The 27,410-nt window shown below is 45.4% G+C and overlaps 1 protein-coding gene across 3 annotated transcripts in view; it reads left to right on the top strand.

Annotated features, from left to right (window-relative positions):
* The first annotated feature begins 285 nt into the window (after positions 1–285).
* The window catches only part of LOC129816855 (radixin-like), a 38,630-nt gene continuing 11,505 nt past the window's right edge, over positions 286–27,410 (top strand). The window contains exons 1-5 of one of the 3 annotated variants that reach the window (XM_055871788.1): positions 286–492; positions 3,008–3,094; positions 3,652–3,751; positions 12,871–13,073; positions 22,626–22,709. In XM_055871788.1, coding sequence (XP_055727763.1) covers positions 12,993–13,073; positions 22,626–22,709 — 165 coding nt within the window. In that variant the 5' untranslated portion in view covers positions 286–492; positions 3,008–3,094; positions 3,652–3,751; positions 12,871–12,992. The remainder of the gene's footprint in view (positions 493–3,007; positions 3,095–3,651; positions 3,752–12,870; positions 13,074–22,625; positions 22,710–27,410) is intronic. The other 2 variants (XM_055871787.1, XM_055871789.1) reach the window with 2 other exon arrangements.

Raw genomic sequence — 27,410 nt, 5'->3', positions numbered from 1 at the left:
ATTAAAAGACACATTTACGACATTTTGCCCCTTGAAAAATGTGATTCATAGAAACACTGCGTTGAAACTGATCTCAACACAACTTATATAAAAGCATTAGTTGTTCAGAAATATTTTAAATGTTGTCTCTAGTCCATCTTTCTATGGGCTACCTTCAGGTTATTGTAGGTTAAGTTAAGGCTAGACATTTTGAAGTTGACTCATCACATTTATGTTGTGCTTGTGTATGTTCCTCTCTCAACCCAGTTTTAAGTGAGCGTGTTCCATCAATGAACCACGCCTCGCGCCGCACCGTAAAAGTCCGACGGCCATATTGACTGACTGCATCTCCTCCTCCGCGGTGAAACTGGCTCAGTCGCTTTATACATAGCGGGGTGTCTAACGGGAAACAACTCGGTCTATTTTGGTCGCGTGGGATTTAAAGTAGGCTACCCAGTGGGCCCGGGGAGACAGTTTACCGTTTTTAGAACGCAGTTCAACTGATCAACTGAGGTGAGTTTTTAACGGGTGCATTTATTCGCTGGTGGCTCCTAAACAGCTCAGAATAAAGGGAATTTGCTCTGTGGTCGACCATAGCTGTCGTAATGTAGACTTGTTACCAAGATAAACCCGCTCCAGTAAACTATAATATATGTGCTCTCTCTATAGCCCGTCTTTTTGTAATTGTGAAAACATTTGGTATAATGTTCAATGTTTAATTCAAGGACATTACTGATCATACGGTTCATCGACCATAGGACAACTTTTAAGTGTTAAACATTTCAAAAGTTCTCTAAGTTACCAGTTAAATGTCACTACGGTTGTCTGTGACCGAACATCAAACTAATTGGTAATTTCCATTCACCTTAACGTTACATTTAATTCACTTTAGGCTATCATAGATAAGGCTTTCAATGTTCAGTGTTAATTTAGGATATTTTTAATCTATGAGATTAATGAAAGTAGGCTACTACCTGGTTTGTTTTCATGACAACTGTGACATGCCCTCATTTGAGCCATAACAAAAACAACGGTTTGCAACTTTGTTGCAGGTGCTGATTATACGTGTGCAGTATTTGTAACCGTTTCTTGTTACATTGTAGCCTATTTTGCGCACTCGCGACCAGGTCCCCAAGGTGGCCGGTGGAGTTCTTCTGTGGTTTTAGAAATGTTTTGTGGTAGTAGCTTAATTCAAATTCCACGTGTCTCCGCTCAGCGACAAATACTTCAGATTCTACAAAGGACAATATGGGTTAATGTATTTTTTTTGGGGGGGGGCAAACATGACCTTGAATATCACCACTCGAAGTGCGCGACCTGGCAGCATATAACGGTGCTTGTAAAACCATCTGGCAGAAACAGATGCTATGACGACGCTTTTAATTAGGCCTGTCACAGTGGGACACCATATTTTATTGGCCATTGCCCCTGTCACTCAAACCCTCCTGTTGCTCAGTTCATCCTTCCTGTGGGGCTGCGTTACAACCATAGAAATAGATAGAGGACTCATCTTTGTCTGTGCCATTATGGATTGTGTCAGCGTGGGCAGCACCATTGAGCCTACAACACATAGCAATTCCCACCCAGTTTACTACTTTGACTACTTTAAAATAGTGGAAGCATGTTGGAAGCTCTCATGCTCATGCTAAAATTGCCTTTTGGCCACTAGAGGCCTCCATCATTCTCTATGGTTACAACTCATTTAAGAAAGGACTTACCAACATGATCCTTTTTACTGCAGGTTTTATGTTTCTTCCAGTACTATAGTATGGTGAATAATCCTGTGCCTGTGGAAGTCTTGGACATGGACACTGCCCTCCAGTTGAATATTGGAAGACTATAGTACATTTACTATTTATACATTAAACATTTATACATAACCATATTTTTCTCATGGTTATGCAACTGAACACAACACTGATCGTATACTTGTATTTAATGTGTTCAATTTCAAATGTCAGACACTTTTTCTTCCACATGTGTGCCTCCTCACACACCGCTGTACAGTAAACCTATAGAGGTAGCAAAGATAAGGCCCTGCTCTGTGACAGTCTGTACAGGGTGTTCTGAACCAGCATGACTGACATCTCTGGCAGGGTCACAGACTGATACTATCTGGTTACCTTGGCGATGCATTTGGTTTCCCAGCGGCCTCAGGGAAATCTCATCCCTGTCATTCCAACGTGATAACCCTGAAACAAAGGACTGTATTAATCAGGAAATGAACCAGACAATACAGGATATTACAATAAAACACTATTTGTTATGGTTAAATAGGTAGGGGATGGTTCACCAGACTCTGCTCTCCTATGGCTGTATCAGTAGGGGGTTGAATTAGGCCTTACACGTTGTCAGCCTTTCCTACAACTTTCCAGAAGTTGAAATGCCTCATAAGGAGAGCCTAGTACAGTTGTTGTCACAGCTGTTGTAATGGTGCAACATATCATTTGTCTGTATACCCTATGTAGTGTCATTCACACCACAGCTGGAGATGTTGCCATCAGCTCGGTAAACACACATACACCACAAATGCACACTAAACCCACTGGCACATGTGTTTAGTAACCTCTTTGCTCTTGCTTGTACAACTGCAGTGAAAGTGTGAAAGAAGGGGGAGGAGGGAAACATGATTTTTGAGGGGTACACAGACAGAGCCTCTTACTGTGAAGCATGTCATTCATTTTATGAGCCCTATATGCCATGTTCTGTTAAGCTATTGCATCAGAGAGAGAGAGAGAGAGGGAAAGGCAGAGGGAAGGGAGAGAGATAGTATATATACAGTGGGGAGAACAAGTATTTGAAACACTGCCGATTTTGCAGGTTTTCCTACTTACAAAGCATGTAGAGGTCTGTAATTTTTATCATAGGTACACTTCAACTGTGAGAGACGGAATCTAAAATCAAAAATGCATAAAATCACATTGTATGATTTTTAAGTAATTAATTTGCATTTTATTGCATGACATAAGTATAAGTATCTAATACTTGTTCTCCCCACTGTATGTGTGTGTGTGTGTGTGGAGAGCAGAGCCTCATTGTTTCTGCATGAATGGTGACCTGGAAGCTGTGTCCGTTTGAGAGTGACCCTCCGGCTTTGGGTGAATAGAGGGGTCAGGTAACACATTATATATTTTCTCTGCCAGGCAAGTTTGAGTGAGTTGGCTTTACAGGGAGTACCTGTGTTTGGCACAAGATGCTAGTTTATGACCTCACAGAGTCACAGGTTATGGCTGCCCTGAGATGGGTGGTGAAGTCACAGGTCGATAAAATATATTTTCCCCTATAACCTGTAGGCAGGTAGGACTTGGGTCTTAATGAATAGTTCAGATTTTCAGCTCTTTTCAATATCTTGTAGGGACACAATGTATGGTATGTACTTTTCTGTAAGTTTCTCACTCTCAGGTGGCACAAATTGCGATATGGGGAAAGGGAATGGGCAGGGTATATTCAAATTGAATACTGTAGTATTTACTATAGTTTTAAAAAGTAGGGTTTTTACGAACATTACTGTAGTATTTACTACAGTGTGTAGTTTAGTATACTACAGTTTACTATATAATTCTATAGTAAGTACTGTAATATTCTATAGTAAACTGTAGTATTTTTTCCATGTGGGTCTCTGTTATATATATATGTGTGTGTTAATAATAACGGTTCTGCTCACTCCTCCAGGCGGTGGAGCCCAGGGCGAGGCAACGAGGCGGAGGACCTTTTGTTTGCATTTTCTCAGCGGAAGGGCAAGGCTGGAGAGAGGACAAAGATGCCCAAACCGGTAAGACTCACCTCAGGAGAAAGGAAATAAATAAAGGAAACAAATAAAGATGTATAAAGGAATATAACAATATTCACGGGAGAAGTGAATGATCAGGTTATGTTGTGAGATTTCACAATGTATTTTCCACCTCAACACCTGAGGCTTTGTCACAAAGTATCAGTCAAACCATGCATGAATCACAGCCACTTGTTAAAACACATTTAACCTAACTGTAACAAATGCTCACATGCACGCACCCCCCTCCCCCCAAACAAGCACACAAACAAAAACGCACACCAAGTACAAACACAATCCTGATTACCCACTTCAGACCTGTTTGTAGAAAACACAAAGCCCTCTTTCTACTCTGTTGAACAACACACACAGGCTTCTTGTGTCTCTAACAGGTTCAGAGCTTACAGACAGACAGACAGACAGACAGACAGACAGACAGACAGACAGACAGACAGACAGACAGACAGACAGACAGACAGACAGTCAGTCAGTCAGTCAGTCAGTCAGTCAGTCAGTCTCCCTGTGGTCTAGATCTTACATAAGCACTGTAAACCCTCTACTCTACAGACATGGCTACTCCATCATACACAGACACACACTGGAGAGGAATTAGAATGGGGCCACCTCCACTTCTTGGAAAGGGGAAGAGGAGAGAACGGAATGGAAAGCACAGCGATAAAGAGAGGGGGAACAAAAGAGCGAAAGGGAGACAGAGACTCAGAGTGAGAGAGACAAAGAGATGGATAGAGAAAGCGAAAGACTGAAAGGGAATGAGAGATGGAGAGAGAGGAAGAGATTGATAGAGAGACCGTTGTTCACATTTTGCTGATTGGGCAATACATTATCCAACTAATCCCCAAGATGCCCTTAGGGGAAAGATGTTCATCAAACATTTTTATATGTTTACATATTGTTAGACTAAATGCATTGTAATACCGTGGCCTGTCATTCAGACGTTTTGTTGTCTGCACTTACTGTAAGAGGTTCTGTCTAAGTGACCCCTCCAGATACACTCCACAAAAAGACATGGTGAGAGTAAATAATGCCTCCATCATGGTGCAGTGTGTTTTGGGGGAGCGAGGCAGACGGGTCTGTTGTGTTCTTAAAAGGGTGGATATAGGGACCTCTGGCCTCTCTAGATTGCCTGGGGCACTCCATTACATCAGTGGGTTTCTGTGTAGGACCTTTTCTTTCTTCTGGGCATGTTTTAATGGGGGATTATTCCTCTTACATCACTCAATAGGTGTCCAAAGGTGTGCCTGTTTTTTTGTCTGCTGTAAAGGGGTTCCTTATTAACTAGATTTGGAGGGACAACCTATGGGAGGACACAGCAGGAAGTCTAGGGGCTGAATAATATTCTCAATGGCTCTGCTTGGTTAGCAGTGTCTTTGTCTCTTTGTCTGTGTCTCTCTCTCTCTGTGTGTGAGTACTTGTTTGTTTGTTTGTTGTGTGTGTGTACTTGTCACCTTTTACTCCACACACAGAGACGCATACAAAGCTCGCCCTCCATTTGGCAAATCTAACCATAACTCTATTCTCCTGATTCCTGCTTACAAGCAAAAACTCAAACAGGAAGTACCAGTGACACGCTCAGTACGGAAGTGGTCCGATGAAGCAGATGCTAAGCTACAAGACTGTTTCGCTAGCACAGATTGAAATATGTTCCGGTATTCAGTCACCGGCTTCATTAATAAGTGCATCTTACCTACATATCCCAGACAGAAGCCAAGAATTACAGGCAACATCCGCACTGAGCTGAAGCCTAGAGCTGCCGCTTTCAAGGAGCGGGACTCAAATCCGGATGCTTTTAAGATATCCCACTATGCCTTGAACCATCAAACAGGCAAAGTGTCAATACTGGACCAAGATCAAATCCTACTACACCGGTTCTGACGCTTGTCGGACGTGGCAGGGCTTGCAAACTATCACGGATTAGGAAGGGAAACCCATCCATGAGCAGTGCAGTGACACGTGCCTACCAGATTATCTAAATACCTTCTATGCTCGCTTTGGGGCTAGCAACACTGAACTATGCATGAGAGCACCAGCTGTTTCGGACGACTGTGTGATCACGCGCTCCATAACTGTTATGAGTAAGACCTTTAAACAGGTCAACATTCAAGGGCGCAGGGCCAGACAAATTACTAGGACGTGTTCTCAGAGCGTGCGATGACCAGCAGACAAGTGTTTTCACTGACATTTTCAACCTCTCACTGACCCTGCTGTAATACCTACATGTTTCAAGCAGACCACCATAGTCCCTGTGCCCAAGAACGCCAAAGTCATTTAGACAGGTTACCATCGGCCCGTAGCACTTACATCTGTAGCCATGAAATGGTGCACATCAACACCATCTGCCCCAACGGATCCACAGATGACACAATCTCTATTGCACTCCACCCTGCCCTTTCCCACCTCGACAAAAGGAACACCTATGTGAGAATGCTGTTCATTGAGTACAGTCCAGCGTTCAACAACATAGTGCCCTCCAAGTTTATCACTAAGCTAAGGAACCCGGGATTAAACACATCTCTCTACAACTTGATTCTGGACTTCCTGACGGGTTGCCCCAAGTGGTGAGGGTAGGCAACAACATATCCGTTACGCTGACCCTCAACATGGGGGCCCCTCAGGAGTGCCTGGTTAGTCCCATCCTGTACTTCCTGTTCATCCATGACTGTGTGGCCGTGTATGACTCCAACACCAGCATTAAGTTTGCCGACGACATGATGATGGTAGGCCTCATCGACGACGATGAGACAACCTAAAGGGAGGATGTCAGCGATCTGGCAGTGTGGTGCCAGGACAACAACCTCTTCCTCAATGTCAGCAACACAAAGGAGCTGATTGTGGACTACAGGAAATGGAGTGCTGAGCATGCCCACATCAACATGACTTGTAGTGGAGCAGGTCGAGAGCTTCAAGTTCCTGTGTCCACATCACTATGGAATTATCATGGTCCACACACACCAACACATTTGTGAAGAGGGCATGACAACATCTCTTTGGCAAGATTTGGCATCGGTCCTCAGATCCTCAAAAAGTTAAACAGCTGCACCGTTGAGAGCATCTTGACTGGCTGAATCAACACTTGCTATGGCAACTGCTTGGCATCTGACCGCAAGGCGCTACAGAGAGTAGTGTGTACGGCCTAGTAAATCACTGGGACCGAGCTCCCTGCCATCCAGGACCTCTACACCAGGTGGAACCAACAGGGCCCTGAACAGCTTCTACCCTCAAGCCACAAGACTGCTAAATAGTTAGTCCGGGTAGTTATTGGTTAACTATATACATTGACCATTTTTGCACTATCTCTTTTGACTCATCACATATGCTGCTGTTACCCTTTTATTATCTATCCTGTTGCCTAGCCACTTTATCCCTATCTATATGTACAGTTGAAGTCAGAAGTTTACATACACTTAGGTTGGAGTAATTAAAACTCGTTTTTCAACCACTCCACAAATGTCTTGTTAACAAACTATACTTTTGGCAAGTCGGTTAGGACATCTACTTTGTGCATGACACAATTATGTCATGGCTTTAGAAGCTTCTGACAGGCTAATTGACATAATTTGAGTCAATTGGAGATGGACCTGTGGATGTAGTTCAAGGCCTACCTTCAAACTCAGTGCCTCTTTGCTTGACATCATGGGACAATCAAAAGAAATCAGCCAAGACCTCAGAAAGAAATAATTGTAGACCTCCACAAGTCTGGTTCATCCTTGGGAGTAATTTACAAACGCCTGAAAGTACCACGTTCATCTGTACAAACAATAGTACGCAAGTATAAACACAATGGGTCCACGCAGCCGTCATACCGCTCAGGAAGGAGACGCGTTCAGTCACCTAGACATGAACGTACTTTGGTGCGAAAAGTGCAAATTAATCCCAGAACATCAGCAAAGGACCTTGTGAAGATGCTAGAGGAAACCAGTACAAAAGTATCTATATCCCCAGTAAAACGAGTCCTATATTGACATAACCTGAAAGGCCGCTCAGCAAGGAAGAAGCCAATGCTCCAAAACCGCCATAAAAAGCCAGACTACGGTTTGCAACTGCACATGGGGACAAAGATCGTACTTTTTGGAGAAATGTCCTCTGGTCTGATGAAACAAAAATAGAACTCTTTGGCCATAATGACCATTGTTATGTTTGGAGGAAAAACGGGGAGGCTTGCAAGCTGAAGAACACCGTCCCAACTGTGAATCACAGGGGGTGCTTTGCACAGCATCATGTTGTGGGGGTGCTTTGCTGCAGGAGGGACTGGTGCACTTCACAAAATAGATGGCATCATGAGGTAGGAAAATTATGTGGATATATTGAAGCAACATCTCAAGACATCAGTCAGGAAGTTGAAGCTTGGTTGCAAATGGGTCTTCCAAATGGACAATGACCCCAAGCATACTTCCAAATGTGTGTCAAAATGGCTTAAGAACAAAATTCAAGGGATTGGAGTGACCATCACAAAGCCCTGACCTCAATCCCATAGAACATTTGTGGGCAGAACTGAAAAAGTGTGTGCGAGCAAGGAGGCCTACAAACCTGACCCAGTTACACCAGCTCTGTCAGGAGGAATGGGACAAAATTCAGCCAACTTATTGTGGGAAGCTTGTGGAAGGCTACCCAAAACGTTTGACCCAAGTTAGGCAATGCTACCATACAGTATACTGTGTTTGTAAACTTCTGACCCACTGGGAATGTGATGAAAGAAATAAAAGCTGAAATTAATCATTCTCTCTACTATTATTCTGACATTTCACATTATTAAAATAAAGTGGTGATCCTCACTGACCTAAGACAGGGAATTTTTACTAGGATTTGTAACGGCTTTCTTCCTGGGATGAAGGAGAGGACCAAAATGCAGCGCAGTTAGTGTTCAACATGTTTAATTTAACGAACTGTGAACACTTACAACAATACAAAACAACAAACGAGAAAACCAAGACAGTCCTATCTGGTGCAGAACACAAACACAGAGACAGGAAACAACCACCCACAATCCCCAACACAAAACAAGCCACCTATATATGATTCTCAATCAGGGACAACGATTGACAGCTGCCTCTGATTGAGAACCATATTAGGCTGAACACAGAAACAGACAAACTAGACACACAACATAGAATGCCCACCCCAACTCACGCCCTGACCATACTAAACAAATACAAAAACAAGGGAAAACAGGTCAGGAACATGACAGAACCCCCCCCCCCCCCCCCCTCAAGGTGCGAACTCCGGGCGCACCCCTAAAACTCAAGGGGAGGGTCTGGGTGGGCATCTGTCCGCGGTGGCGGCTCCGGCGCAGGACGAGGACACCACTCCACCATTGTCTTTGTCCCCCTCCTTAGCGTCCTTTGAGTGGCGACCCTCGCCCCCGACCCTGGTCTAGGAACCTTCCCAAAGGTCCCTCCTAAATAGAGGAGAACTCAGGACAGAGAGGTAGCTCAGGACAGAGAGGTAGCTCAGGACAGAGAGGTAGCTCAGGACAGAGAGGTAGCTCCGGACAGAGAGGTAGCTCCGGACAGAGAGGTAGCTCCGGACAGAGAGGTAGCTCCGGACAGAGAGGTAGCTCCGGACAGAGAGGTAGCTCCGGACAGAGAGGTAGCTCCGGACAGAGAGGCAGCTCCGGACTAATGGCAGCTCATGACAGGAGGGGCAGCTCATGACTGGAGGGGCAGTGACTGAAGGCCAGCTCATGACTGAAGGCCAGCTCATGACTGAAGGCCAGCTCATGACTGAAGGCCAGCTCATGACTGAAGGCCAGCTCATGACTGAAAGGCCAGCTCATGACTGAAAGGCCAGCTCATGACTGAAAGGCCAGCTCATGACTGAAAGGCCAGCTCATGACTGGAAGGCCAGCTCATGACTGGAAGGCCAGCTCATGACTGGAAGGCCAGCTCATGACTGGAAGGCCAGCTTATGACTGGAAGGAGGCTCATGACTGGAAGGTGGCTCATGACTGGAGGGCGGCTCATGACTGGCTGGCGGCTCTGGCGGCTCATGACTGGCTGGCGGCTCCGGCGGCTCCTGACTGGCTGGCGGCTCCGGCGGCTCCTGACTGGCTGGCGGCTCCTGACTGGCTGGCGGCTCCGGCGGCTCCTGACTAACGGACGGCCCCGACGGCTCGGGACAGACGGGCGGCTCTGACGGCTCGGGACAGACGGGCGGCTCTGACGGCGCTGGGCAGACGGGCGGCTCAGACGGAGCTGGGCAGACGGGCGGCTCAGACGGCGCTGGGCAGACGGGCGGCTCAGACGGCGCTGGGCAGACGGGCGGCTCAGACGGCGCTGGGCAGACGGGCGGCTCAGACGGCGCTGGGCAGACGGGCGGCTCAGACGGCGCTGGGCAGACGGATGGCTCAGACGGCGCTGGGCAGACGGATGGCTCAGACGGCGCTGGGCAGACGGATGGCTCAGACGGCGCTGGGCAGACGACCGACTCTGACTTGCTGAGGCGCACAGTAGGCCTGGTGCGTGGTGCCGGAACTGGTGTTACCAGACTGGAGACACGCACCTCAAGGCTAGTGCGGGGAGCAGGAACAGGGCACACTGGAATCTCGAGGCGCACTATTGGCCTGGTGCGTGGTACCGGGCTGAGGGCACGCACCCCAGGGCGAGTGCGGGGAGAAGAAACCGTGCGTACAGGACTCTGGAGACGCACAGGAGGCCTGGTGCGTGGTGCCGGAACTGGAGGTACTGGGCTGGAGCCACGCATCGCAGGGAGAGTGCGTGGAGGAGGAACTGGGCTCTGGAGACGCACTGGAAACCTGGTGCGTGGTGTAGGCACTGGTGGTACTGGACAGACCGGACCGTGAAGGCGCACTGGAGGTCTTGAGAGCAGGGCTGGCACCCTCCGCCCTGGCTGGATCTTCACCCTAGCCCGGCAGATGTGGGGAGCTGAGATGTTGCGCACCGGGCTAAGCACACGCACCGGGGACACCGTGCGCTCCACCGCATAACACGGTGCCTGCCCGGTACGACGCCCTCTCTCTCCACTGGAAGCACGGCTGGGAGAGCTGTAGCGCCGAGCTGGCAGAGGACGTGCAGGGCTAGGGAGGCGCACAGGAGGCCTGGTGCGTGAGGCTGTCACAGTCTTAACCAGATGGCTAGCACGCACCTCAGGACGAGTATGGAGAGCTGTTCCCGGTGACATCAACTCCCCGACACGTTCAGTCGGCGGATGTCGTGCCTCATGCACCAAACCAGCACCTCCCTCATAACTCTCTCCTCCAATTTCCCCATTAACTCTTTCACTGTCTCTGCGTCGCTCACCTCCAATTCCGCCCTGACCGGCTCCTTACGGTAAGCAGGGGGAGTTGGCTCAGGTCTGACTCCTGACTCTGCCACACTCCCCGTTTTTTGGGGGGGCTGCCTCTCGGGCCTCCAGCCGCTCTGCCGTGCTAGCGCCTCATAATAGCGCCTCTCCGCCTTCGCTGCCTCCAGCTCTTCTTTGGGGCGGCGATATTCCCCTGGCTCTGCCCAGGGTCCTTTGCCGTCTAATTCGTCCTCCCATGTCCATTCCTCCAAATAGTGCAGCCTCTCCTGCTGCTGCTGCTGCTGCTGCTGCCTCTCCTGCTGCTGCTTGGTCCGGGTTGGTGTGGGTGGTTCTGTAACGGCTTTCTTCCTGGGATGAAGGAGAGGACCAAAATGCAGCGCAGTTAGTGTTCAACATGTTTAATTTAACGAACTGTGAACACTTACAACAATACAAAACAACAAACGTGAAAACAGAGACAGTCCTATCTGGTGCAGACCACAGAGACAGGAAACAACCACCCACAATCCCCAACACAAAACAAGCCACCTATATATGATTCTCAATCAGGGACAACGATTGACAGCTGCCTCTGATTGAGAACCATATTAGGCTGAACACAGAAACAGACAAACTAGACACACAACATAGAATACCCACTCCAACTCACGCCCTGACCATACTAAACAAACACAAAAACAGGGGAAAACAGGTCAGGAACGTGACAGGATTAAATATCAGGAATTGTGAAACTGAGTTTAAATGTATTTGGCTAAGGTGTATGTAAACTTCCGACTTCAACTGTACACATCTACCTCAATTACCTCGAACTCCTGCAAATCTATCCTGTCTCCTAGCCACTTTATCACTACCTTTATGTACATGTCTCCCTCAATTACTTAATTCCTCTGCACATCTATCCTGTCGCCTAACCATTATCACTAACTATATGTACATAATTATCTCAATTACTTTATTCCTCTGCACATCTATCCTGTTGCCTAACCACTTTATCACTAACTATATGTACATATCTACCTCAGTTACTTCGTACCTCTGCACATCGCCTCAGTACTAGTACCCAGTGTATAAAGCCGTTACTCATTGTGTATTTATTCCTTGTTTATTATTTTCCTATTTCCCTTTTTTCCCCCTCTACATTTTTGGGAAGAGTACGTAAGTAAGCATTTCACTGTTACTGTAAATATCACTGTTAGATATTTCTCTATTAGATACATTTTTTTTAACCTTTTTTATTTAACCTTTATTTAACTAGGATGTGACCAGATCTGTATACTGCAAGTGCGTGGATTGTAAGCATGTATCACCATTGTAGAGCTATGGTGTGGGGTGCAGTGGGACTTGATGCATTATTGATTTATTGAGGCGTTTTGCAGGTTGCCCCTCTGGTTCATCTCACAACTCTTTGCTCCACACCAGCACGCCTGTGCCCGCCGACCATGCCACACACAGTCAGGCTTTAAATATTTCATAACCCCGTTTTCATTAATATAATCACACACAGTCAGGCTTTAAATATTTCATAACCCCGTTTTCATTAATATAATGGGAATTATCCAAGTCACTAAATCTAATTATCAGGTGTGAAGTTCACTCACCCATCCCCTCCCTCCCTCCACCTCTCCTTAGCCCACACACATAGTAAAACGTAAGCTCTACATAATCCTCCACTCCCCACTTCTACCTTCGCTCTCCCGTGCTCCTCATTTTCTCTACCTTTTGATGTGCTTATAGTCCTCCCCTTTCTATTGTCTTCCTCTCCTAGTCTCTCTCTCTCTTTCTCTCTCTCTCTCTCTCTCTCTCTCTCTCTCTCTCTCTCTCTGTCTCTGTCCTCCACCTTTCAGTTAGGATGATGTCTCTTTGGCCCAGGCTGTGGGGATTAGCTCTGTTGGACCTGGAGATAATGGGACTGCCTCGATGGAGAGGGGAAGGACGGGAGAGGCCTGAGGGTAGATAAGAAGTGGAGATGACAGGAAAGGCGATGAAAAGAAAGGACTGGATTGGTGAGAGGAAGGCAGAGAGGAGAAAGGAAGAGGGGACAGGAGTGGTGAGTTATAGTGGGGGGAAGTAGATGATGGGAAGGTGAAGGGTGTGCCGGAGTAGGATGGATGAGTGGTGAAAAGGAGTAAAGCCCAAGTCTGGTCCTCTGCCTTAAAGCCCCTGGTGACCGGCTTAGCAACAAACAGCTGTGCATTTAATTAGGCCTGTCTGGTACTGAACGAAAACACACACACAAACTTGCTTGCATAGAGATGGTATCTGTTCTTCTGCCTAATTTTTCTAACCCATTTCCAATTTACTTCCTGAATTGGCTGAACAGAAACGGAATTGACCCCGACCCTAGCTAGCAGACGTGTCTACTGTATGTATAGCAGTCAGAGAATGAGGGTTTCTAGTATTCACTGTGCACTGCTCTGCTCTCCATGTGGTTTGTCAGTTTGGGATTAGCTCCTATCACTTCTGAGACATCTTGCTCCGTCTGCTCTTCTCCTCTGTCAGTCTCTCTCGTCTCCTGCTCAGTTTCTCTCGCTCTCTCTTGGTCTCGATTGCGCACACACACGAACATATTCAACTATTTCCTCACAGAAATAGCTATTTTTGGCTATAGGATGGGTGTCACTGCTACGACACAAAGGAAAGGATATTTACAAAGCTCCATTCCTCCCTAACCCTCAGTCTGTCTCCCCTGTGGAGCATCATAATTATCTCCAAAACCAGCATCCACGCCACATCATAATTCTATGTATACAATACATAGAACTGTCGTGTTCAATTGGACCACTGTGCTGAAGGGGAAAAAGTGGTCTATGTGCAAGATTTGAGGTCCTGTAGCTCCAATGTCAGAACTCCTCCGTGTCATTGTGGTCCATCGTGTTAATGATGCAGTGTTATTCATCTCACAGCCTAAGAGGTTAATCCTACATAAATTGTTTTCTGTGCCCCCGTCAATGTTTAAATCCCGATTTAGTGGTGTGGGGCAGGTTTTTAAACATTTACATTAAACCATCCCGCAAGGTGTCTGCCACGTTGTTGCCCACCATTGAAGCACACAGACACAGTGCATACAGTACATCTGAACCCAGTTTTTGTCTCTTCTAGACAGCAGTCTGGACATGAACAAGGTGTACCTGTGATTGTGTTAAGAGGCTTTTCTCTCTGACCAGCCTCAGACAGTCCAGCTTCAGACCATCAGATGATGCTCTGACGTGTGTGTGTGTGTCTATCCTAGTGTACTGTTGAAGACAACAGTGGTATGGTCTGAGAAAGAGAGCCAGAGACGTGTGTTTTCTATTTAACTCTCTGGCTCTCTGGCGATACTGAGAGCTCCTTCCTTTGTCTGTGACTGCAGGTGTGTGTGTGTATTATTTGATGTACTGACTGGGCCCCAGGAGCTCTATCTAGCTCTATATACAGTTGTGGCCAAAAGTTTTGAGAATTACATAAATATAAATTTTCACAAAGTCTGCTGCCTCAGTTTGAATGATGGCAATTAGCATATACTCCAGAATGTTATGAAGAGTGATCAGATGAATTGCAATTAATTGCAAAGTCCCTCTTTGTCATGCAAATGAACTGAATCACCTACCCAAAATTTCCACTGCATTTCAGCCCTGCCACAAAAGGACCAGCTGACATCATGTCAGTGATTCTCTCGTTTAACACAGGTGTGAGTGTTGACGAGGACAAAGCTGGAGATCACTCTATCATGCTGATTGAGTTCGAATAACATTCAAAAGGAGGGTGGTGCTTGGAATCATTGTTCTTCCTCTGTCAATCATGGTTACCTGCAAGGAAACATGTGCCGTCATCATTGCTTTGCACAAAAAGAGCTTCACAGGCAAGGATATTGCTGCCAGTAAGTGTCACGACTTCTACCGAAGTCGTTGCCTCTCCTTGTCCGGGCGGTGTTCGGCAGTCGACTTCACCGGCCTTCTAGCCATCATCGATCCACTTTTCATTTTCCATTGGTTTTGTCTTGTCTTCCCACACACCTGTTGTCAATCCCATTCATTACCTGTTGTGTATTTAACCCTCTGTTTCCCTTCATGTGTTTGTCAGAGATTGTTCTTTGTCAAGTGTTGTGTTTATGTGTATAGGTGTGCGACGGGTCATCGTACCCATATTTGTTTTATGTTTTCCTATGAGTGTTATGGAGCGGGTTACTGGGACTATAATTAAAAAACTCCATTCTACACTCTATTTGACTCTCCTGCGCCTGACTTCCCTGCCACTTATACACGCAACTGTGACAGTAAGATTGCACCTAAATCAACCATTTATTGGATCATCAAGAACTTCAGGGAGAGCAGTTCAATTGTTGTGGAGAATGCTTCAGGGCGCCCAAGAAATTCCAGCAAGCGCCAGGACCGTCTCCTAAAGATGATTCCGCTGCGGGATCGGGGCACCACTAGTACAGAGCTTGCTCAGGAATGGCAGCAGGCAGGTGTGAGTGCATCTGCACGCACAGTGAGGCGAAGACTTTTGGAGGATGGCCTGGTGTCAAGAAGGGCAGCAAAGAAGCCACTTCTCTCCAGGAAAAACATCAGGGACAGCCTGATATTCTGCAAAAGGTGCAGGGATTGGACTGCTGAGGACTGGGGTAAAGTCATTTTCTCTGATGAATTCCCTTTCCGATTGTTTGGGGCATCTGGAAAAAAAGCTAGTCTGGAGAAGACAATGTGAGCGCTACCATCAGTCCTGTGTCATGCCAACAGTAAAGCATCCTGAGACCATTCATGTGTGGGGTTGCTTCTCAGCCAAGGGAGTGGGCTCACTCACAATTTTGCCTAAGAACACAGCCATGAATAAAGAATGGTACCAACACATCCTCCGAGAGCAACTTCTCCCAACCATCCAGGAACAGTTTAGTGACGAACAATGCCTTTTCCAGCATGATGGAGCACCTTGCCATAAGGCAAAATTGATAACTAAGTGGCTCGGGGAACAAAACATCGATATTTTGGGTCCATGGCCAGGAAACTCCCCAGACCTTAATCCCATTGAGAACTTGTGGTCACACCTCAAGAGGTGGGTGGACAAACAAACAAAACCCCACTATTTCTGACAAACTCCAACCATTGATTATGCAAGAATGGGCTGCCATCAGTCAGGATGTGGGCCAGAAGTTAATTGACAGCATGCCAGGGCGGATTGCAGAGGTCTTGAAAAAGAAGGGTCAACACGGCAAATATTGACTCTTTGCATCAACTTCATGTAATTGTCAATTAAAGCCTTTGACACTTATGAAATGCTTGTAATTATACTTCAGTATTCCATAGTAACATCTGACAAAAATATCTAAAGACACTGAAGCAGCAAACCTTTTGTGGAAATTAATATTTGTGTCACTCAACTTTTGGCCACGACTGTAGATATTACCTCGACTAACCGGTGCCCCCGCACATTGACTCTGTGCCGGTACCCTCCTGTATATAATCTTGCTATTGTTATTTTATTGCTGCTCTTTAATTACTTGTTACTTTTATTTCTTATTCATATTATTTTTTATTTAACTGCATTGTTGGTTAGGGGCTCGTAAGTAAGCATTTCACTGTAAGGTCTACACCTGTTGTATTTGGCGCGTGTGACCAGTAAGATTTTATTTATGAAAACCTGCTCCAGAGCACTCAGGACCTTAGACTGGGGTGAAAGTTCACCTTCTAAAAGGACCCTAAGCATACAGCCAAGACATCGCAGGAGTGGTTTCGGGACAAGTCTCTGAATATCCTTGAGTGGCCCAGCCAGAGCCCGGACTTGAACCCGGTCCAACATCTCTGGAGAGACCTGAAAATAGCTGTGCAGCAACGCTCCCCATCCAACCTGACAGAGCTTGAGAGGATCTGCAGAGAAGAATGGGAGAAACTCCCCAAATACAGGTGTGCCATGCTTGTAGCGTCTTACCCAAGAATACTCGATTCTATAATCTCTGCCAAAGGTGCTTCAACAAAGTACTGAGTAAAGGGTCTGAATAGTTATGTAAATGTGATATTTCCATTTTTAAAAATTTGTTATACATTTGCACAACTTTCTAAAAACCCATTTTTGCTTTTTCATTATGGGGCATATTGTGTAGATTGAGAGGGGGAAATAATAATTGTAGAATAAGGCTGTAACGTAACAAAATGTGGAAAAAGTCAAGGGGTGTGAATACTTTTCGAAGGCATTGTATACACCCGCCCCTCATACAGCCTCCTCCTAACCCTAACATACAAAACACATAGACCCATACACCAGCCCCTCCTAACCGTATCTAACCCTAACATCCACAACACAAACATAGACCCAGTACTGTGTATACACTAGCCCCTCATACAGCCTCTCCTAACCGTATCTAACATCCACAACACAAACATAGATACAGTACTGTGTATACACACCAAACCCGTAACCCGCTAATACTCTGACAGCTCTGTCCTGACCTGCTCATTCACTGACCCACCACCATGTCAACATCCTCTAATAATACCTGACCTACTGCAATTCTTTAGCAGCCATTCTAATTGTTCATGCTCTTCTAGCATAGCGCATCTCTCCTCACGCTCCTGATAGCTCAGCATTTAACACCATAGTACCCTTCAAACTCGTCATTAAGCTCGAGACCCTGGGTCTCAACCCCACCCTGTGCAGCTGGGTCCTGGAATTCCGGACAGGCCGCCCCCAGGTGGTGAGGGTAGGTAACAACATCTCCACCCCGCTGATCCTCAACACTGGAGCCCCACAAGGGTGCGTTCTCAGCCCTCTCCTGTACTCCCTGTTCACCCATGACTACGTGGCCATGCACGCCTCCAACTCAATCATCAAGTTTGCAGACAACACTAGTGGTAGGCTTGATTACCAACAACGACGAGATGGCCTACAGGGAGGAGGTGAGGGCCCTGGTGTGGTGTCAGGAAAATAACCTCACACTCAATGTCAACAAAACAAAGGAGATGATCGTGGACTTCAGGAAACAGCAGAGGGAGCACCCCCCTATCCACATCGACGGGACAGTAGTGGAGAAGGTGGGAAGTTTTAAGTTCCTCGGCGTACACATCACGGACAAACCGAAATGGTCCACCCACACAGACAGTGTGGTGAAGAAGGCGCAGCAGCGCCTCTTCAACCTCAGGAGGCTGAAGAATTTGGCTTGTCACCAAAAACACTCACAAACTTTTACAGATGCACAATCGAGAGCATCTTGTCGGGCTGTATCACCGCCTGGTACGGTAATGACTAAAGAATTCCACCCTTTAGATTATGTAACGTATATAATCTAATAATTACGTTTGTCTAATTATTCATTATGTAATATGTATAATGAATTAAAATTATAAACTTCAGTCTAATAAAGTTTGGTCGAGACAAGTAGAAATGTGTGTGTGTGACTAAGAAAACACAGAGAACAATTTAAAATGTTTATGACCTGACCTGGTTAGAACTCTGAGAATCTTACGACAGGACAGGGAGTCCTGTCAAGGTTCCTCTAATCTCGGGCGGGTTGAACTGCCAGTTGGAAGTGAAAACCTACTGTTTGTGTGTATGTACGTATGTGCGTATGAGTTATAAAATGGCATTTTAGAACGTTCTCGTGAATAAACTTTACGGACCTTTTGCATAAGCTGAGTCTTTGCCTAATTGTTATTAAACCCAGGGTTTTACAAACCTCGGGATTAGTCAAAGCTTAAATAATTGTTAGTTATTATCATTGGGATTGAAAATTGTCGTGACAATCATCCAGAAGGCGAGGTCAGTACAGGTGCATCAAAGCGGGGACCGAGTGACTGAAACAGCTTCTATCTCAAGGCCATCAGACTGTTCAACAGCCATCACTAACATTGAGTGGCTGCTGCCAACATCTCTAGCCACTTTAATAATGAAAAAATGGATGTAATAAATGTATCACTAGCCACTTTAAACAATGCCACTTTATATAATGTTTACACACCCTACATTACTCATCTCATATGTATATACTGTACTCTATACCATCTACTGCATCTTGCCTATGCCGTTCGGCCATCTCTCATTCATATATTTTTTATATACATATTCTTATTCATTCCTTTACACTTGTGTGTGTATAAGGTAGTTCTTGTGAAATTCTTAGGTTAGATTACTTGTTAGATTACTGCATGGTCGGAACTAGAAGCACAAGCATTTCCCTACACTCGCATTAACATCTGCTAACCATGTGTATGTGACAAATAACCTTTTATTTGATATGTCATCCTTGTGCACACTCCTGATAGATCCTCTCTCCTCGTGCACGCAGTGGTGGAAAAGTACCCAATTGTCATACTTGAGTAAAAGTAAAGATACCTTAATAGAAAACAACTCAAGTGAAAGTCACCCAGAAAAAATCATACTTGAGTAAAAGTCTGAAAGTATTTAGTTTTAAATCTATCAAAAGTAAATGTAATTGCTAAAATATACTTAAATATCAAAAGTAAAAGTATTAATCAAATTTGATTTGTCACATGCGCCGAATACAACCGGTGTAGACCTTACCGTGAAAAGCTTACTTACAAGCCCCTTAACCAACAATGTATTTTACCCCCTTTTCCTCCACAATTTCGTGATATCCAATTGCGTTCTTGTCTCATCACTGCAACTCCCCAACGGGTTCAGGAGAGGCGAAGGTCGAGTCATGCTTCCTCTGAAACATGACCCACCAAATTGCGCTCCTTAACATCCGCCCGGAGGAAACATGGTCCACCTGACATCCGAATTCAGCATGCAGGCACCCAGTCTGCCCCAAGGAGTCGCTAGAGTGTGATGAGTCAATAACCCCCCCCCCCCCCCCCCCCCCCCCCCCCCCCCGGCCAAACCCACCACTATTCCAGACTATGCTGGACTCCCAGTCACGGCCACTCGGGAGGCCACCAACAAAGCAGTTTTAAGAAAATCGAGTTAAGTATTTGCTAAATAAACTAAAGTAACACAATAAAATAACAATAATGAGGCTATATACAGGGGGTACCGGTACCGAGTCAATGTGCGGGGGTACAGGTTAGTCAAGGTAATTTGTACATGTAGGTAGGAGTAAATTCCCTATATTAAGCAAATCAGACAGCACCATATTTTTTTTTCTACAGATAGCCAGGGGCACACTCCAACACTCAGACTTAATTTACAAACTAAGCATGTGTTTAATGACTCCGCCAGATCCGATGCAGTAGGGATGACCAGGGATGTTTTCCTGATAAGTGTTTTAAGTAGACACTTTTCCTGTCCTGCTAAGCATTCAAAATGTAACGAGTACTTTTGGGTGTCAGGGAAAATGTATGGAGTAAAAAGTACATCATTTTCTTTCAGGATGTATTGAAGTAAATGTACAGATACAAATGTACAGGTACAGATACCCCAACAAAAACTACTTATGGAGTATTTTTACTTAAGTACTTTACACCAGTGCTTGCATGCTCCCGATAGATCCTCTCCTCGTGCACGCTCCTGATAGACTGCTGCGCCACTCGGAAGCACCAAAAAGATCTAAGGCACTGCATCTCAGTGCTAGAGGCATCGCTACATACCCTGGTTCGATTCCAGGCTGTATCACAACTGGCCGTGCTTGGGAGTCCCATAGGGCGACGCATAATTGACCCAGCGTTGTCTGGGTAATGCCGTCATTGTAAATAAGAATTTGTTCTTTACTTAAAATCCTCTCTCCTCATGCGTGCTCCTAATAGATCCTCTCTCCTTGTGCACACTCCTGATAGATCCTCTCTCCTCGTGCATGCTCCTGATAGATCCTCTCTCCTCGTGCATGCTCCTGATAGATCCTCTCTCCTCGTGCATGCTCCTGATAGATCCTCCCTCCTCGTGCATGCTCCTGATAGATCCTCTCTCCTTGTGCATGCTCCTGATAGATCCTCTTTCCAAGTGCACACTCATGAGGCCCATCCTCTGCTTGTGCACACTGCTCTAAATGTGTGCATGCTCTTCAAGAATCTATTTCTGCGTTTACACTTCTCACTACTAGTGCATTGTCCCCGGCTTCCTCTCTGTTGGTGCTACTGTCCAGTACTGTACTTTATATCCTCAGGCAAGTGCTGTCAGCTAACTATGCACTGGGATATAGACTCCCTCTGTCACACTTCTTATTGCTAGGGGCCAGCCTATCCTCCTCTTCTCTCCATGCCAGCCTATCCTCCTCTTCTCTCCATGCCAGCCTCTCCTCCTCATTGGGGTTTTATCAGGACACAGCTTCTTGCCTTGCTGCTTGCTGGCTGGGCCTGACTTGCTGCAGTCACACACACACACTGGAGCAAGGGAAGTTATTACACACTGACTGGAAGGGAGATAGATGGCCACATATTTGGACTGAAGCTACAAATGACCCATATAGTTTTAATGGGCTAAATGTGTCTTGATGTTTGGGTACGAGACTTGTTGCAGTTGTTCTGAGGCCTCTGTGTTCCATAGGTGGGATTAAGATTGCGTGTTTTCATTAATGGGTAAAAGGTCGTATGACTTTTATCTCTTGCGACGACATAACATACTTATGATGTCCTGGATTGCATTTGATTGTTTATTGCCCCTGGTGCAAATCTGTAACACTTATTTTCTTCCCTTTTCCGTCTCTGTATTTGGCCCACCTCTCAGCTCCTAGAACAGAACGACACTGCAATATTCCCTCTTCAAGTTCCTCAGGCATAGAGGATTTACTTTTTAAAGCGGTGAATAATTCAAACCCACAGAGTTCTGTTTCTGTACAAGTAATGTTTACTCATTCATGCACTAAATGGCACAGACAAATGGCTGCTGCTGCTATTCTGGTGCCAAATCCCTGCTATCGGTTCCCTCTTTCTGTGAAGCTCAGAGACTTTGCTTTGGGGAAGAGAGGAGAGAGAGAGAGAGAGAGAGAGAGAGGGGGGGGGGGACAGAGATAGAGAGGATAATTTAAACAGAGCAAGTGTGACTCACGTTGGTTCTGGCCCGGAGAACTTTCTGGCTTCTTTTTGGTCATATGAGCTGTATCGTGTGAATTGGACAGGAGTTGATGTTTGTTATTGTGTTTTCGTCTTCATGTTTGTGGCTACATCGTTGCTCACATCGTTGCTCAACTTAAAGGGGTAGTTGACCCAAATTAGGAAATGAGTGAGAGTGTGTGTGTGTGTGTGTGTGTGTGTGTGTGTGTGTGTGTGTGTGTGTGTGTGTGTGTGTGTGTGTGTGTGTGTGTGTGTGTGTGTGTGTGTGTGTGTGTGTGTGTGTGTGTAGATGTCCTACAAGAGGATAGGGATATTTATAGAGGAATGATAAGCAGTGGAACACACACACACTCTCCCTCACGTCTTCAGCAGAAGACTGCACACAGGTGCCCACTCAACACAGTCTAATTAAATCCATCATCCATGTGAACACACATTAGGCTATAGCTCCTGGCTCTCTCTCTCTAATTCCCATGCAGTGGTGTGTCCCATGCAGTGTACTGAGTTCAGTCGTGGCTGCTGTATACATTAACAATATGTGTTCTCTCCTCTCCAGCTGTGAGATAAAGGGGACGAGGTGCAGCTGAGTAGACTGATTGAGGGGTAGAGGGGGAAGCAGCCTGCCACGTGGGCTTTGTGACGCATATAAAGGTTTCTTTGGGGATGTTAACATGTGTGTCTGTGTATAGATCAATGTGCGTGTCACCACCATGGATGCAGAGCTGGAGTTTGCCATTCAGCCCAACACCACCGGCAAACAGCTCTTTGACCAGGTAAGCATGGTTTTAATTCACCTCTCATGCTCACTCACTCACATACAGACTAACTTCATGACCAGGTAAGCATGGGGTTAATTTACTTCTCACTCACGATACTCACTTACAGACTAGCTTAATGACCAGGTAAGCATGGGGTTAACGTACAACAAACACACACTACTGAGTGTCAACAAGGCTGGGAGCTGGACTGGTCTAGTTAAGAGCCTGTGTGTGTGAAAAAAAAATATATATATTAGTTGAAGTCGGAAGTTTAAATACACCTTAGCCAAATACATTTAAAATCAGTTTTTCACAATTCTTGACATTTAATCCCAGTAAAAATTCAATTTTAGGTCAGTTAAGATCACCACTTTATTTTGTGAATGTCAGAATAATAGTAGAGAGAATAATTTCTTTCAGCTTTTATTTCTTTCATCACATTCCCAGTGGGTCAGAAGTTTACATACACTCAATTAGTATTTGGTAGCATTGCCTTTAAATTGTTGAACTTCCACAAGCTTCCCATAATAAGTTGGATGAATTTTGGCCCATTCCTCCTGACAGAGCTGGTGTAACTGAGTCAGGTTTGTAGGCCTCCTTGCTCATACACGCTTTTTCAGTTCTGCGCATACATTTTCTGTAGGATTGAGGTCAGGGCTTTGTGATGGCCACTCCAATACCTTGACTTTGTTGTCTTTAAGCCATTTTGACACAACTTTGGAAGTATGCTTGGGGTCATTGTCCATTTGGAAGACCCATTTGCGACCAAGCTTCAACTTCCTGACTGATGTCTTGAGATGTTGCTTCAATATTTACACATAATTTTCCTTTCCTCATGATGCCATCTATTTTGTGAAGTGCACCAGTCCCTCCTGCAGCAAAGCACCCCCACATGATGTTGTCATCCTTGCTGAGTGGCCTTTCAGGTTATGTCGCTATAGGACTCGTTTTACTGTGGATATAGATACTATTGTATCTGTTTCCTCCAGCATCTTCACAAGGTCCTTTGCTGTTGTTCTGGGATTGATTTGCACATTTCGCACCAAAGTACGTTCATGTCTAGGAGACAGAACGGTATGACGGCAGTGTGGACCCATTGTGTTTATACTTGCATATTATTGTTTGTACAGATGAACGCGATACTTTCAGGCATTTGGAAATTGCTCCCAAGGATGAACCAGACTTGGAGGCCTACAATTGTTTTTTTTAGGTCTTGGCTGATTTCTTTTGATTTTCCCATGATGTCAAGCAAAGAGGCACTGAGTTTGAAGGTAGGCCTTGAACTACATCCACAGGTCCATCTCCAATTGACTCAAATTATGTCAAATAGCCTATCAGAAGCTTCTAAAGCCATGACATCATTTTCTGGAATTTTTCAAGCTGTTTAAAGGCACAGTCGACTTAGTGTATGTAAACTTCTGACCCACTGGAATTGTGATACAGTGAATTACAAGTGAAATAATCTGTCTGTAAACAATTGTTGGAGAAATGACTTGTGTCATGCACAAAGTAGATGCCCTAACCGACTTGCCAAAGCTATACTTTGTTAACAAGAAATGTGTGGAGTGGAGTGGAGTAGTCATTTGCGGCTCCACTCCAAAGATTGTCTGACAATTCTCCCCAATGCGACTAGATAATTCTGTAGTTTTGGAAGGGAGCCCAGCTCTGACTCAACAGGAATCCTCTTCTGTTGACTGGGCTCTGCTGGTTCCCCTCACAGCTCATCAGAGTGTGTGCGACACTCAGTCATTGGACCCCATTGACCTTAACTTACACTTTCACATGCACACTCGGTCATCCTCACTACAACACGCATGCACGTGCGTGCAGACACACACACACTTGTTTAACAATTTATAACCATTCAAAATCCTTTTTTCCCTAAACCTAATTCTGACACCAATTCTACCTTAACCTAACCCCCCTAGAAATAGCATTTGATCTCACAAAATGTTACCAGTTGGTCCAATTTTTGTTTGTTTACTATTCTTGTGGGGACTGCTGGTCCCCACAGGTATAGTTAAACATCTCCACCAACTGCTGTTCGCTGCTGATGGAGCACATCGGGCCTGCTTCAGTCAGTGTTGGACAGCTGGATTCCATGGTGACTGACAAATACACAGAGAGACATAGAGATCCAGTGAGTCAGGCTTTCTGTCTGTCAGAGTGTGTGTTATGAATACAAAGACAGGAGCAGTGTGTGCATGTGTGCTTAGATACGGACGCCAGTCAGACTAGGATCAACAGTTGGCCCAGTGTAGAGACTCTTTTTGAGAGAGAGTATGTCCGCAGAGCTGAGTGCAACGGAGTGGTTTGTAGTGTATGTGTGTATTTGCATTTCTGAATTATAGTAAAATGAGCACAATAAAGAAGACTCATTTGATAATTTCATGACGTCAATGATAACATATTTAATCGAATATTACTTGTTTTTCTTATAGCACAAAAATAGGCATCATGGTGATATGCATCAATATTATTATTCACATAGCTACTTCACATACTCATCCACTTCTGCTATTTAGGATCCATTTGTTGAGAGAGTGCTTTCGGAAGGTATTCAGACCCCTTGACTTTTTTCACATTTTGTTACGTTCCAGTCTTATTCTAAAATGGATGAACTAAAAACAATTGTTCATCAATCTACACACAATACCCCTTAATGACAAAGCGAAAACAGGTTTTTAGAAATGTTTGCAAATGTATTAAAACTAAACTTTTACAGAAGTATTCAGACCCTTTGCTATGCGACTCGAAATTGAGCTCAGGTGCATCCTGTTTCCATTGGTCATCCTTGAGATGTTTCTACAATTTGGAGTCCACCTGTTGTAAATTCAATTGATTGGACATGATTTGGAAAGGCACACACCTGTCTATATAAGGTCCAACAGTTGACAGTGCATATCAGAGCAAAAACCAAGCCATGAGGTTGAAGGAATGGTCCGTGTAACTCCGAGACAGGATTGTGTCGAGGCACAAATCTGGGGAAGAGTACAAAAACATTTCTGCAGCATTGAAGGTCCCCAGGATCACAGTGGTCTCCATCATTCTTAAATGGAAGAAGTTTGGAACCACCAAGACTCTTCCTAGAGCTGGATGCCTGGCCAAACTGAGCAATCGGAGGAGAAGGGCCTTGGTCAGGGAGGTGACCAAGAACCTGATGGTCACTCTGACAGAGCTCCAGTGTTCCTCTGTGGAGTTGAGAGAAACTTCCAGAAAGACAACCATCTCTGCAGCACTCCACCAATCAGGCCTTTTATGTTAGTGGCCAGATTGAAGCCACTCCTCAGTAAAAAGCAAATGACAGCCCGATTGGAGTTTGCCAAAAGGCACCTAAAGGACTCTCAGACTATGAGAAACAAGATTATCTGGTCTGATGGAACCAATATTGAACTGTTTGGCCAGAATGCAAGTGTCAAGTCACCTGGCACCATCCCTACGGTCAAGCATGGTGGTGGCAGCATCATGCTGTGGGGATGTTTTTCAGCGGCAGGGACTGGGAGACTAGTCAGGATCGAGGGAAAGATGAACGGAGCAAAGTACAGAGAGATCCTGATCCAGAGCGCTAAGGACCTCAGACTGGGGGTAAAGGTTCACCTTCCAACAGGACAATGACCCTAAGCACACAGCCAAGACAACACATTTGTGGCTTCGGGACAAGTCTCTGAATGTCCATTAGTGGCCGAGCCAGAGCCTGGACTTGAATCCGATCGAACATCTCTGGAGAGACCTGAAAATAGCTGTGCAGCGATGCTCCCCATCCAACCTGACAGAGCTTGAGAGGATCTGCAGAGAAGAATGGGAGAAACTCCCCAAATACAGGTGTGCCAAGCTTGTTGTGTCATACCCAAGAATACTCGAGGCTGTAATCGCTGCCATAGTTTCTTCAGCAAAGTACTAAGTAAAGGGTCTGAAAACTCATGTAAATGTGATATTTCAGTTTTGTATTTTTTATAAATTTGCAAAAATTTATAAAAAGCTGTTTTTGCCTTGTCATTATGTGGTATTGTGTATAGATTTAAAAAAATGTAAACAATTTAATCAATTTTAGAGTAAGGCTGTAACGTACCAAAATGTGGAAAAAGTCAAGTGGTCTGAATACTTTCCGAATACACTGTGTGTGTGGGTGGGTGGAATGAACAGATGACTGAAGATGGGACAGCCGGGCATTCATGCGGTTGCGTCTGTTTATCCTGTTAAATGGACAACAGTACAACATTTTCTCAGATTGAGCAGCCCCCCCACTCCACCCCTATAAAAATACATTGCGATTCTCCACACAATCACATTACACAACAAACACAGTATAATACACTAGCAAGCACCACATTACAACTGTACATCCAACCCCTCCTCTCCAGCCTCCTCTCTCCTCTCTCCCTGAGCCCCCATACCTCCCGAAATGTCTCCACACTGTTCATCGCGCAGTGACCATCCCACTTGCTTCAAGATGTCCACCATTGTACCCAAGAAAGCAAAGGTAACTGAACTAAATTACTCTTTCCCCGTGGCACTCACTTCTGTCTTCATGAAGTGCTTTGAGAGACTAGTCAAGGATCATATCACCTCTACCTTACCTGACACCCTAGTCCACTTCAATTTGCTTACCGCCCCAATAGATCCACAGACGATGCCATTGCACTGCCCTATCCCATCTGGACAAGAGGAATACCTGTGTCAGAATGCTGTTCATTGACTATAGCTCAGCCTTCAACA

The sequence above is a fragment of the Salvelinus fontinalis genome, chromosome 19 (assembly GCF_029448725.1).
Source record: "Salvelinus fontinalis isolate EN_2023a chromosome 19, ASM2944872v1, whole genome shotgun sequence".
Lineage (NCBI taxonomy): Eukaryota > Metazoa > Chordata > Actinopteri > Salmoniformes > Salmonidae > Salvelinus > Salvelinus fontinalis.
Note: the sequence above shows the minus strand (reverse complement) of the source record. Positions and strands in the feature narration are given on the sequence as shown.